We start from the raw sequence: 12,424 nt of genomic DNA, 5'->3' as shown, positions 1-12,424 counted from the left end.
TTAGAGCGCATTGAAGAAAATCATAGACCTTTAAAGGTTAATTGCTCATTTTGAAAAATATGGTATCTAATTGACTTCTACCTAATAATATGAGTAAATTATATTGATAGTACCTGAACTATACATCAATTTATATTTTGGTACCTGAATTATATTTTATCGCAAAAATATACCTTAAGTAATAGTAACCAGATAATTTAGTACGTTTAGCCAATCATTAACCGGTAAATACGATTTTTAACTATTTTTAATTAAAATTTTGAATATTTTCTCTCAATTTCTTTCTATCTCTTCTATTTTCAGCCTCTCGCTTAGTTTCTTTCTTATTCTTCCTTTTTCTTTTTCTTTTTCTTTGTTTCTCCTTCTCACTTCCTTTCTCTCTTTAAAAATAAAAATTCAATATTGTTCCATTTCATTTCTCTCTCTAAAAATATGAAAATTCAATATTGTTCCATTTCCTTTCTCCCTCTAAAAATGAAAATTCAGTATAGTCTCAAAGTTCATCCACCGACCCAAGGACATTAGTTCCAGCTTCAAGACTTGCTCTTCGCCCATTCCCAACATTGAGTCGTCGAAAAAAAATTAATTCCTCACGAGCTGGAGAATCACCATCTTTAATTAAATTTTTATCTCTCACTTCTATTCTCTCTCATAGTTTCTTTTTCTCTTTCTTTCCCAGAAAGCAGAATTTTGGCGAGGAAAAGGTCTCGCACTTATGGATTCGTTAACACTGTTAAGAAGCTCGAAAGACTAAGCGAGCTCGTGCTTTTAGCATGAGCAATGCCCAAGAGAGGCGTAGCAATATGCGTTTGAGAGTCTGGTCTTTCTTCCCTTGGCTGATTTTAACGCTGACAGTGATAAGCAGTATTACCTTTAACATTAAAAATAGTACAATTAAAGACTCAACGTTAATCAATTAGACCAATTATGGACATCTTAACAGATTTGTTTACACTGTTATGTTTTCTGCTTTCTCATTCCATCTATCACGTGATTGAGAAAAAAAGGAATTTCTTTTTTTTTCTTGATAAAAAGGAATCTCACCTTCATAAGAAATTCATATGAAAGTTTGAATCGCCGAAAAGAAAAACACAAAAATCTCAAATAAAAACAACCCTAACCTAAATCCCCTCATATATGGATACAATGGCACACGTAATCTTAGTTTCCAGAAATTTCCACAGCAATTCTGCAATTCGCTGGAAGGTGCTTCCGTCTAACTCTCCTCGACAAAGCTCTCCAACTTCAAGTAGCCCAACACATCAACTGAAGCAGAAGGAACGATTTTTTAAACAGCGCTAATTGAAAACTTAAAAGGGATTGGAGCATAGGAAAAAGAAACTTACTTTTGGGATTTTTACAGACTTAGTAAGTTCTGTTTCAAAGTTTGTGGGATTGAGGTTGAAGATGAAATCAAAGTGAGATTGAAGTGGAATCAACGATTTTGGGGTTCCAAATATATGAAAAATGAGGAGATTTGGGCTAGAGTTTTAGTGAATTGTTATTAAGATGCTTGCATTCTTCTTTTGGGGGTCAAATTTCAGATGAATTTTTGATTGAGAGTGAGGAGGTTCCTGCGTTATCTATTTCAAAAGAAGACAGATTATTGCGATTACTTTCTCAATCACGTGATAGATAGAAAAAGAAACGGAAAACATAACTGTACAAAATAAATCTGTTAGAAAGGTCTAAAATTGGTCCAAGCTGTTAACCTTAGATCCTTAATTGTGCTATTATGTAGGTTAGGGTTATTATTGCTCATCAGTGTTAACGTTAGAGACATTTTTGCACCTTATCCCTTTTCATTTTAATATATTTATTTGAGTTTTTTTTTTCTTAAGGCTAAATTCATCGTTTGTCCAAAAAATTTGATTGGTCGCCTGAACTTGTAAAGTATCCCGATAGTCCATTGAACTTGCATAAAATGTTCAGTTAGTTCATTAAACTTGCGTAAAATATAATCAATTGATCACTCGGTTGTAAAAAAAAGTAAGTTCAATGCGAAAAATGTATTGCACGCATCTTAAAAAAAAAGTAAAACAATCAAGATCGAGGTATTGCGGTTGTAATATTAGAGAATACAAAGTTTATAGTTGAGCAAGTAATAACTGCATTTTTACCCTATTATTGAATTATGTAATAACATTATAAGACACGTAGAATATATCTTCTGCATTTAACTTACTTTTTTACAATCGAGTGATCAATTGATTACATTTTAAGTAAGTTTAAATGGCTAACTGAACATTTTATGCAAGTTCAAAAGACTATCGGAATATTTTAAAAGTTTAGGAGGGCAATTTTACTTTCTGGACGAGTTTAGGAGTAAATGATGTACTAAGCCTTTTGTTAATTTACATTTTTTATATGATGACAGAATAGCTTTTGTTTTGGTTTTTTTTTTTTTTTTTGTTTTTTTTTTTTGTTTTTTTGTTTTTTTTACGGATTTAGAGTTTGAAATTTGGCTCTGGACATTGAAGTTGTTTTGAATTATTAGTATTACTTAATTGTAGCTGCTCTTATCTGATGGTTGTTTATGAGGTAGAGAGCTTGGAATGTAACGGATTTGTGTATCCTTTTAAGTTGCTTATTTGTATTCAGTGGCGAACTAGAACCCAAAATAAGCCGGCTTAAATATTTAATAATAATTTTTTATAATGTTAAAAATATTATATCACGTAAAATTCAATAATTCTTAACACAATAATTTGGGGGCTAATTTTAACCGTGCGGTTGACTGGTAAATTTTCAAAGTCGGGCTGGATAAAAAAAATTTAGCCTCCAACGTGCTAAAACTGTAAAAATATTATTATTTTTTAGAAACTAGCATTGAACTAATAGATAATTAAACATGTTTACTTTTTTAATGGTAAAAACATAATAAAAATGAATATTAAATATGTTTATTTTTTTTTTAATGGTAAAGACATATTAAAAATAAATTCAAAAGTGTTATCAAAATATAATTATCGAAAAATAATAATAAAATAAATATAAACTTTTTAAAACAAAATGAAGATGGAAGGAGTTGAACACAAAACTTCTCAAATAAAAGTAAACATCATTAACCATCACATCTACCTTTAAACATTGAAATAATACTATATAGAGTTAATATAATTCTCTCCAAAATATTATTAGATACCATTACTAATTTTTTTTTTTTCAATTCTCCGGTGGTCTGTTGGGGTTCGAGCCCACCCCACCCCACCCCTAGTTGGACCCCTGCTTGTATTAGTATATCCCACGGGTAAGAGATTTTTGTATTTTGGATCGATGAATTTGTGTTAATGGTTAATAGGTATTAGTTTGACATGATAAATACTGAAGAGGGAGAAAGAGAGAAAGAAAACAAGTTTAAAGAGAGAGAAACAAAATTGGAGAGGGTGTATGTCATGTAAATAGAAAAGAGAAAGATGTTTGGGTTTTGGAATGGTATTTAGTCAACCGGTCAAGTACCGGGACAAAGATACTTAATTGTCTATTCATATTTTTAAAATAAAATTAAGGGTAAATTACAAAAATGGATCAAATAGGAGGCTATTTACATATTTAACTCATTTACTTAACCTACTACATATCTAGATTGATTTTGTGTGACTTTCTTATAATACCTTAAATATTTACGCGCGTCTGTCTCCCTCCCATCCGACTTCGCAGATTCGATCTTATGCAAAGGCTGCGAAGCTAATGTTTGGGTTTACTTGATGAATTTAATTAGCATATGCGAAGCCTGCGAAGCCTGCGAAGCTAATGTTTGGTTATGAATTTAATTAGCATATGCGAAGCCTGTATATGTTTTGAAGCTAATTCGCGAAGTGGTATATAACAAAAAATGTCAAACAACAACAGATTCTAACATTAAAATCATAACATTATCAAAATTTACAACAAATTGCCACAATAAACTCCTAACAAATCACTTCATAATACATATGCTCCTATTCACTACCGATGGATGGATGTGTCTCACGGCACAGAACAAGATTGCCACAATAAACTCCTAACAAATCACTTCATTATACATAGGCTATTATTCACCAGCGATAGATGGATGTCTCACGATATATAGGCTCTTATTAACCACTGAGGGATGGACGTGTCCCATGGTGTAGACTCCTATTCACCACTGATGGTTGGAAGTCCAGACCTTTTGGAATGGATGTCTCTCATGACACCCTAACACGCCGACTTCCAAGAATGAATATTATGTATTCAACCACATTCAGAAAAAAGGAAGATTTGGCTTCGCGAAACGATGTTTTCGCGACGTCTGCGAGGAGGAATGTGACGCTGTGACTTCGCGAAACGATGATTTTGCGGAGTCTGCAATGAGAAATGTGACGCCCTGACTTCGCGAAACGATGATTTCGTGGAGTCTGCGAGAGAAATTTATCGAATTACCTCGCAAACTTCGCGTAATCATTGTTTCGCGAAGAGAAATCGATAAATTTCTCCCCACAGACCTCGCGAAAACCGCATATGCTAAGTGAATTTATGGAAAAAAACGCAGAAAAAACAGTATATACTTACATTTTTCGACGGAACCAAAATGATAAACTGGGAAAAACGATGAAAATAACGTAGAATCACCATTTCTTCGATGGTCACAAGAAGAAAGAAACCAAGAAACGAGCAGGAAATGGAAGATGAAGAACCATGACTTCGTTTTCTAGGATTAGGAAGTTGCAGAATCAAGAGATGAAGAGAGGAAGAAGAGAAATACATTGTGATTTGGAGAAATGGTGCAGATTTCGTACAATTTAAAGGAAGATAGGAAGATCAAAAGTCTTGGAATTATTAATGGAAGAGCTGCCAACCGTTTCGCGCAACCAAGGAGAAGAGGGGAGAGACCATTTGTGTTTGGGGAAGTGGAAAGGTTAGGGGTATTACGGGAAAGTCACACAAAATCAGTCTGGATATGCAATATGTTGAGTAAATGAGTTAAATATGTAAATGGACCTTCCATTTAACTTGTAATTTTCTCTAAAATTATATAATAAAATAAAATTCAAATACCAAAATATTAAGTAAGTTTACCTTTAATAATTTAAGCGATTGGTTTCCTAAAAAAAAAAAAATAATTTAAACGATTGGTTAAATTTGTTTGGCCTTAAATATAAGGACCGCTCTTATAATTAAAATACTTGTAATTGATGGTTATTTTATAGGAAAATCTACCATATCCACCATTTCTGGAGGTGGAATTTTGTTTTGCATGCTATTATGCTCTTAAATTGGAGATGCTCTATAAAAACTGTATATAAAAATATTTAATTGAAAATGTTAAATCTAAATTTTTTAAGTTAATTTTTTTTTATTTATCAAAATACTGATTTGTAACTTAATTGAATATTTAAAGTAATTGAAAAATTACAGCTACCAAACGCGCTTAAAATAATTAAGTGTTTAAAGTATTTAATTAAGTGATTTTTTAGGTTATCACGACACACTTATAAGGATTTTCAAATTCAAAGAATTACTTTCAAAAAAATTCAAAGTATTGCTTAGCGTATATGTTGAAGGTTTTTGAACTGACCAAATAACTCAGTAAAAAAATTCAAATGAAATTATACCGTTAACTCTAATTAGATATAATTGTAGAAAATTGAAATCTCGAATTAGAATCAAAAAAATTTTTTTCTATATTTTATTGGGATAAGATGTAAAATACCTTTAATGTTTATATGCATTAACGTCTAAAATGATGTCATTTTACCCTTAATGTTGGCAGCTAAAAGCAATTTTACCCCTAACGTTAGCAAGCTGAGTCAATTTCAGAGATTATTACTCTTTATTATGCGCCAATTGTATATAAAGTGGTTCTTAAAAAAAGATTTCATATTTTTGCAATTTAATAATAAAATTGAAGATTCATATTTTAAAATTCGACGAAATATTTAAATTTTGTTTGTCCAACTCGTACGTAATACAATATATTTTTTAATTTTTTCTTTTAAATTTTTCACGTTTAATCATATGTTTGTCATATGTTTGTGATATGTCACTAATGAGTGATCAAATGACGTACATGGGTAGATGACAAAATTCATGACCAATAAGACAATTTGATAAATAATTTCTTCAATGGACCCAACTTGTCACATTAGGAGTAAAATTGTTCTTGGCTGTCAATGTTAAAGTAAAGTTACACCATTTTGAATGTTAGAGGTAAAATTGCTTCTAGATACAACCGTATGAATATTTTTTTGCTCCTTATCCCTGTTTTCTTTGATCAGATCAAAAATTCGGAAGAATGTAATGATGAAACCACAGGGTAAAAATGCTACTTTTGTTGTCTATTCTAAAAAGAAGCCATTTCCATTGACAAAATTGCATTTAATGTCAAGCATGCATATCATTTCTATATTTTTGAACTTCATAATTTTGAATTTTCTCATACGAGTAAAGAAATTAGAAGGAAAAGGATCATACCGAGTCCGCACTCTAAAGGTAAAATGCACTCATCATACCTCAACCTTTCAATAAATTTCAGAAAATGCCACAACTCTCATCTTTGATTTCATTTTTTGAAAAGTCCTTTTTACCAAGAATGCAACTATCAAATTACCAAAAGTACAATAGAAAGTAATATGGAAAAATAAATAGTAAATCCCACTTTCTTTTTTGGTACTTGTCTTGTTTGTAATGACATGTCATCTACATTAAATTAGCATATATGCATGTCATGTGAGTTTTAAGTAAGTTGATTACTGATTCTGGTTCAAATAACCGTTCTAATAATGAAATCAAAGCTGGAAGAATTTTATGATACAAAAAAAAACCTCTATGGCATTTTCACCAAAAAAAAAAAAAAAAAAAAAAAAAAAAAAGAAAAAGAAAAAGGGTTTAGGGACTGTCAGTGTTATCTTACCCGTGAAACTAGACATAGCATCACTTGGAATAAGAAGATAGATTTCATTCAGAAGAAAATATCTGTTTGCTTCGATTGTGCTTTGAGGTCTTTCAATTTCTTCAATATGTTTGTGAAGTAATCCTGCAAATATTTCTCCAGTGTGACTATATCTTTTTGCTCCACGCCAAGGAGGTTATATGTTTCCGCCATTGGAGCAGAAAAAACAATATCACTTGTTAGAACCTGCATTTTCCATGCACTTAAGTTAGTATTTGTATTGATGCATTTGTATAATTGCATCAATAGTGCCACAACGAACAATAATGATATGCACATTATGAAAACCCACATTAGAGACGAACATTAGAGACGACCAAGGAGAAACCCATAGCAAACTGCCCCTCCTATAACAATAATAATTATAATAAGAAGAAAAAAACACATACACACAACAAGAAAAGTGGACCTATCTCTCTAGCAGGATATTCTTTCAAGCCTAGTTGTCATCTTCTATGTTATATTTTCTGACCAAGAAAGGTCAATCTGCCAGCCTTGCTGACACCGATTTCAATGCCTTTCTTTTAAGGTCTACAGATCTTGTTATTGAAGCTTGAAGCAGTAGAAATAAGACAAATATTGTTGATTAATTTAAAGGTATTCTGGCAGATGTTTTTCTGCTGGCATCTGCAAACCGTTCTTGAATGATTCTAACAACTATACTAGTCTCATGGTCATGTGAATTTAAGCTGCGTACTGCAGTAACCTATGAAATAAGCCATGCACAAGGTTTTCAAGGAGGAAATGTAATTAGAACTTTTATGAGTGCATAAAATAAATCTATGCCAACTCAGGTTTACAATGGTATTGTCCAAGAACAAGATCACAACATCTTAGTTCTTACATGGAAATTCAGAGCGTAGGTTCAACCCTGAAAGGTAATTCAAAACTCGGTAAGTGAACCCAAAAATATTTATTGAAACTCAATATCCTTTCTTTCAGATGGTAGCTCTAAATTTTATGTTGTGTAGCATCTATACTATGGTTTAACATACCTAGATCCCCCTGACCTTAATTTTAATTTATTTTTTCTTGTATGCTCTGCACCTCTGTTTCTTTAACTCTAAACTCTTTCAAATTATGCATTTTTCTACAAGCAAATATACTTAACAACTGAAGTCAGCAGATGTTTCAATACTTATATTATTGTTATGAGTTTGTGAACAGGTGTTTAATAAAAATAGCATTTGGACATAAATTTGAGAATATAGATGAACTAAAGTGACTTAAGACTTAAGTACCCTTGAAAAGACTAAAGGAACGGAGGTACAAATCTCACAAACTAAAATTATAAATCTTCCCTCAAAAAAAAAAATTATAAATCTTAAACTAGGATTTCTAGTCATTAACAATACCAAAAACCACTAGCTTCCAGCCCAAAAAAGTACATATAGTGCCATATGTCAGTCGTATATTTCATACTGCAACTGCCAACCCAAATACTTTACCACAGCAAGTAATAACAATTCAAGTATTCTTCTTGCTGTAGACGAGATTCAGGGACAGGCCATAATATACTTCACTTCAAATTAAGGCTACTATAATACAAACCTTTGTCTAACTAATTCATCATTAACTGCTTAATAATTACTATTGGTTTATGCTTCTTAATTAACAGAATCTGATCTACAGTACCTGATTGTTCAGGTGGATGAAAAGTGTCAAAGCAGAAGAGAGGCAGATCATTCAACTGTCATTTTTAATTTTATTCTCAATTCCAGGTACAATTCAACTCTCATTTAAAGGCCTAGTACACGTTTTATAATTTGAAGGCTCTTAGTTTAATTTAGAGTAAAATGAAACAAGAGAAAGATAGCTACTGGACATGGCTATAAAGCACAAGAATTTATAACCTCTGAAAATGCCAGTCTATCAGCAACATCGTTTGTCCACTCGAAAAACCGTGTCAATTGACGGGTGAATCTCAAGATTGAAACTGGAACTGTAGTAACATTTGCATCCTGCCCTGCTAGCCTTTCACACAATGTGATGACCTAAAACCAAGAGTAGGATGTTCAACAGAAGAATCATGATGAATCAATTACTTTTGAATGCGGGCAAAGAAAGAAACATGAAGTCATAGCAGTCATCGAATAACAATTTTGAATGCTAGCATATTATTGGTAAGTGGGCAAAAAGAACTCAAATGATTATTAGTTAGAGAGCCAAAACTAAGCAATATTCTCAGCTCTGGTGGCGGTAAAACTTGAGAACGTAGTAGCAGACATCGGTGTATTAAAAATAAATAAAATAAATAAATTTGTTTTGTAGCTTACCTCTTGGGTTGTCCATGCTCGAGGACCAGCAAAAGTGAGAAGCTTCCCATTAATGTTCTCATTCCGCAATGCTATCATTGTCAACCTAGCTATATCCTAAATAAGAAACGCCAAAATTATACCTAATTAGAAAGCAAGTAGAAGAAACTAATTAAAAGATATATAGCTGCCTCAAGAAGAACTAATTACAAAATATAACCTGAGTGTCCATGTAAGCAATTCTCGTAGGGGCATCTGTTCCCCAAACAGATTTCTCTTCTAGAATTGGAACTGCATATTGCCCAATAAGGCCCTGATAAATTAGCAACAAGCATGGGAACTCAACAATCGGATCAAGAAGTTCAAAAGAGATGACATTAGCACAAATACAAGTCTAAGGAAATAGAAAGAACAATTTAGCCCATAGAACTAACAAGGCATGAAACATATTTCTGGAATAGATCCATTATCAAAGAACAATAAATTCTTACTTGATTGTTCGTATATAGGTGTTTTAAACTAGAAAAAATATGGATTTTGGCACATTTCATCCTACCAAGAAATTCATCTATTATACATTTGGTAGAGAACTTCAAGTATTATTTCAAACAATTATCAGCTTCAATGAAAATTAGGAATTAACAATAAGTTATACTCCCTTGTTCCATTACATAAGTTGTGAATTTTTTTTCCAAAATATAAAACTTTCATGTTTTCCCAAAAATTTTAATTTAGTTTTTTGTTCCAATATTGAATTTTTATCTTGGTTTTCAATATATCAATATGTTTTTTTAATTTAAGATTACAAGACTTATTTCCGTGCAACTGTAGAATGACTTATATAACAGAATGATAGAGTAATTAATAGTGATAATAATAGCTAAGAGAAACAGAATTTAGCCTGGGAGATTTACCTGCATGAAACCGCATAATCGTATTACCATGTGAGGAAGGCCAGAGTCCTGAAGAAACTTCTCGGTACAATATTTTATCTCCATTAAGGGAACCTCAGGATGCTTGTCACAGTTGTGGATTGAATAGAACACATATTTCTGGATTCCCATTGCTTTTGCACATTGTATTAGAGCAACTTTTCCTTCCCAATCTACCTAAACAGAAGAGACATATTACACAAACAACAAATAATCCGGAAGCGACTTAATTCAAAAATCTCTAGAACCAATCGACTAACCGTTTTAATAGGCTCTTCAGGACGCCCAGTGGCACAATCAATAATCGTATGAATTCCAACCAATGTTGCCGGAATTGTCTCCGGTTTACTAAGATCCGCCTGCGAAATTAAATCTAAGCCTGAGTTAAAGAATCGATGAGAGAGAAGAAGGAAAAGAGAGGAGACGGACATTGACAACGGTGGCACCCCAATCGCGAAGGAAATCCGCTGGAGCAGGACGAGGCCTAACAAGGCATCGCACATCGTAGCCTTCGTCAAGAGCTCTCCGAACAATTTGTCTACCAAGAGTTCCGGTCGCTCCTACCACCAAAATACTCGTAGGCCTTACTGGAGTTCCCGGTGCCATATTCAGTGCACCGGATGGCACTGTAGCCTCCGAGGCACTTGCATTGCATATAACCGCTGGCCGCGCCGTACATTTCCCTTTCAAAATGAAACAAGAAAAATCAAAATACTTAGTAAATAATGGCAATCGAAAAGCAAGAGTTGGAGTACCTCTAGAAGGGAATGAATTGGAGAGAGAAATGAGAGGGTGAGGGGCTAAATTATGGCGCCAAGACAAGGAAGAGCTAATATGGTGGTGATTATCGGTACAATTTTGATGAAGTTTAGCGGTTGTGGCTAGTTGGGTAGGAAGCCTCAAAGCCATTGTTGATGTTTGGAAGTGAAGAAAGAGAGGGAAAAGAGCAGTTAAAGTCAGAAGAAGCAGAAGAGAAGAGAGTATTGGATGAGAAAGTTGCCACGTCCCTCTCTCATTTGGATTACGATTTTGGCCACTTGTTTGTTTCTCTCCACATCTTCTTCCATTGCCTTTTCTTTGCCATTTTCGGAGTTACGGGTCTTCCACCATCCCCAATTCATATTTCGATACATGTAATAATTAATAATTCGTCTATTTTCAAACAAAATTAATATTTTTTCTTTTTTTTCCCTTGTGGTGGTGCTGCGGAATCTAAAACAAATACTAATAATTAAATTATTAAAATATAAAAAGGGTGACTTAAAAAAACAAAAACAAAAACTTGATTTAAATGCCAATGGGATAAAAGTACCCTAACGTGCAATTTTAACCTAACATCTAAAATGGTGTAATTTTATCCATGACATTGGTAGTTATGAGTAATTTTATCATAAGTTAAGTCTGTTTGAGAAATAATTCATTAAATTATTTTCTTAGCTATGAATCTTGTCATCTACAATTCACATGTAGATCATTTTATCATTAATTAGTAACAAGTCACAAACATATGATTAAACGATAATTTTTTTTTAAAAAAATATATTGCATTTTGTACGAGATAGACAAAAAAATTCAAATATTTCACCGAATTTTTTTAATTTTCAATTCTATTATTAAATCATAAAAAATATGAAATCTTTTTTTAGAATCAACACATGTGCAGTTGGTGTAGAATAAGAAATAAAATATCTGTATTTTATAATAATGTCTGAAATTGATCTAATTTGTCAATGTTAGGAGTAAAATTGCTTTTCACTGCCAATGTTAGAGGTAAAATTGTACCATTTTAAACGTTAGGAGTAAAATTACTCCTGGCTGAAAGCATTAGGAGTATTTTTGCACATTGTCCAAATTCTATTAGCTACTAAATTATGTTTATATGTTAAAGGTTGAAAGATTAAACATACTGAGTATAATTAACCAAAATTTCCAAATTAACCTCTGATTTATATTTGACCTTTTATTTTATGAGTATTTTTGTCTTTTTTACTTTCTTCACCCGATCATGCTCATGTTTTTTGCTTGCTCGCCCACTATTTGCTATCATTTTGCATGCCTAATCCAATTTTCTCTATAAGTGTAATTCTGTAAACGCCTCGCGATTACAGTTACCACAGATAACGTACGACATCACTTTGGTAAACACGACATTGAATTGCAAATCGCCTCCTATATCTCTACTTTGTCTTTTATTCAGCTTGAGTTCAACTCCTTTGTCACAAAAAGGTGATAATTACGAGGTTAGTCTCTAACATCCTAGCTCAAATATGGTACTTCCACTTACGCACCACCATAACGCAATCATGTCTTTCTAATACATTGCA

The 12,424-nt window shown here is 32.5% G+C and overlaps 1 protein-coding gene across 1 annotated transcript; it reads right to left on the bottom strand.

Moving 5' to 3' along the window:
* Nucleotides 1-6,324: 6,324 nt before the first annotated feature.
* On the bottom strand, nucleotides 6,325-11,175 carry LOC136224802 (protein HIGH CHLOROPHYLL FLUORESCENCE PHENOTYPE 244, chloroplastic). The gene is made up of 8 exons (XM_066013224.1): nucleotides 10,856-11,175; nucleotides 10,530-10,783; nucleotides 10,361-10,459; nucleotides 10,083-10,277; nucleotides 9,389-9,481; nucleotides 9,190-9,285; nucleotides 8,767-8,907; nucleotides 6,325-7,099 (listed from the first exon to the last, which is right to left on the bottom strand). Exons 1-8 carry the CDS (start codon nucleotides 11,007-11,009, stop codon nucleotides 6,923-6,925), a joined length of 1,209 nt encoding a protein of 402 aa, XP_065869296.1. The 5' UTR covers nucleotides 11,010-11,175; the 3' UTR covers nucleotides 6,325-6,922.
* Nucleotides 11,176-12,424: the final 1,249 nt, after the last annotated feature.

The sequence above is a fragment of the Euphorbia lathyris genome, chromosome 3 (assembly GCF_963576675.1).
Source record: "Euphorbia lathyris chromosome 3, ddEupLath1.1, whole genome shotgun sequence".
Taxonomy (NCBI): Eukaryota; Viridiplantae; Streptophyta; class Magnoliopsida; order Malpighiales; family Euphorbiaceae; genus Euphorbia; species Euphorbia lathyris.
This window is presented reverse-complemented; position numbering and strand designations above follow the sequence as displayed.

Excerpts from the sequence above, each read along its gene's own strand:
- LOC136224802 (XM_066013224.1), bottom strand. The coding sequence starts at position 11,009 with ATGGCTTTGAGGCTTCCTACCCAACTAGCCACAACCGCTAAACTTCAT. Across the intron at positions 8,908-9,189 it reads GAGCATGGACAACCCAAGAG|GTCATCACATTGTGTGAAAG; the intron begins GTAAGCTACAAA and ends TCTTGGTTTTAG. Across the intron at positions 7,100-8,766 it reads ATAGACTGGCATTTTCAGAG|GTTCTAACAAGTGATATTGT; the intron begins GTTATAAATTCT and ends TGGAAAATGCAG.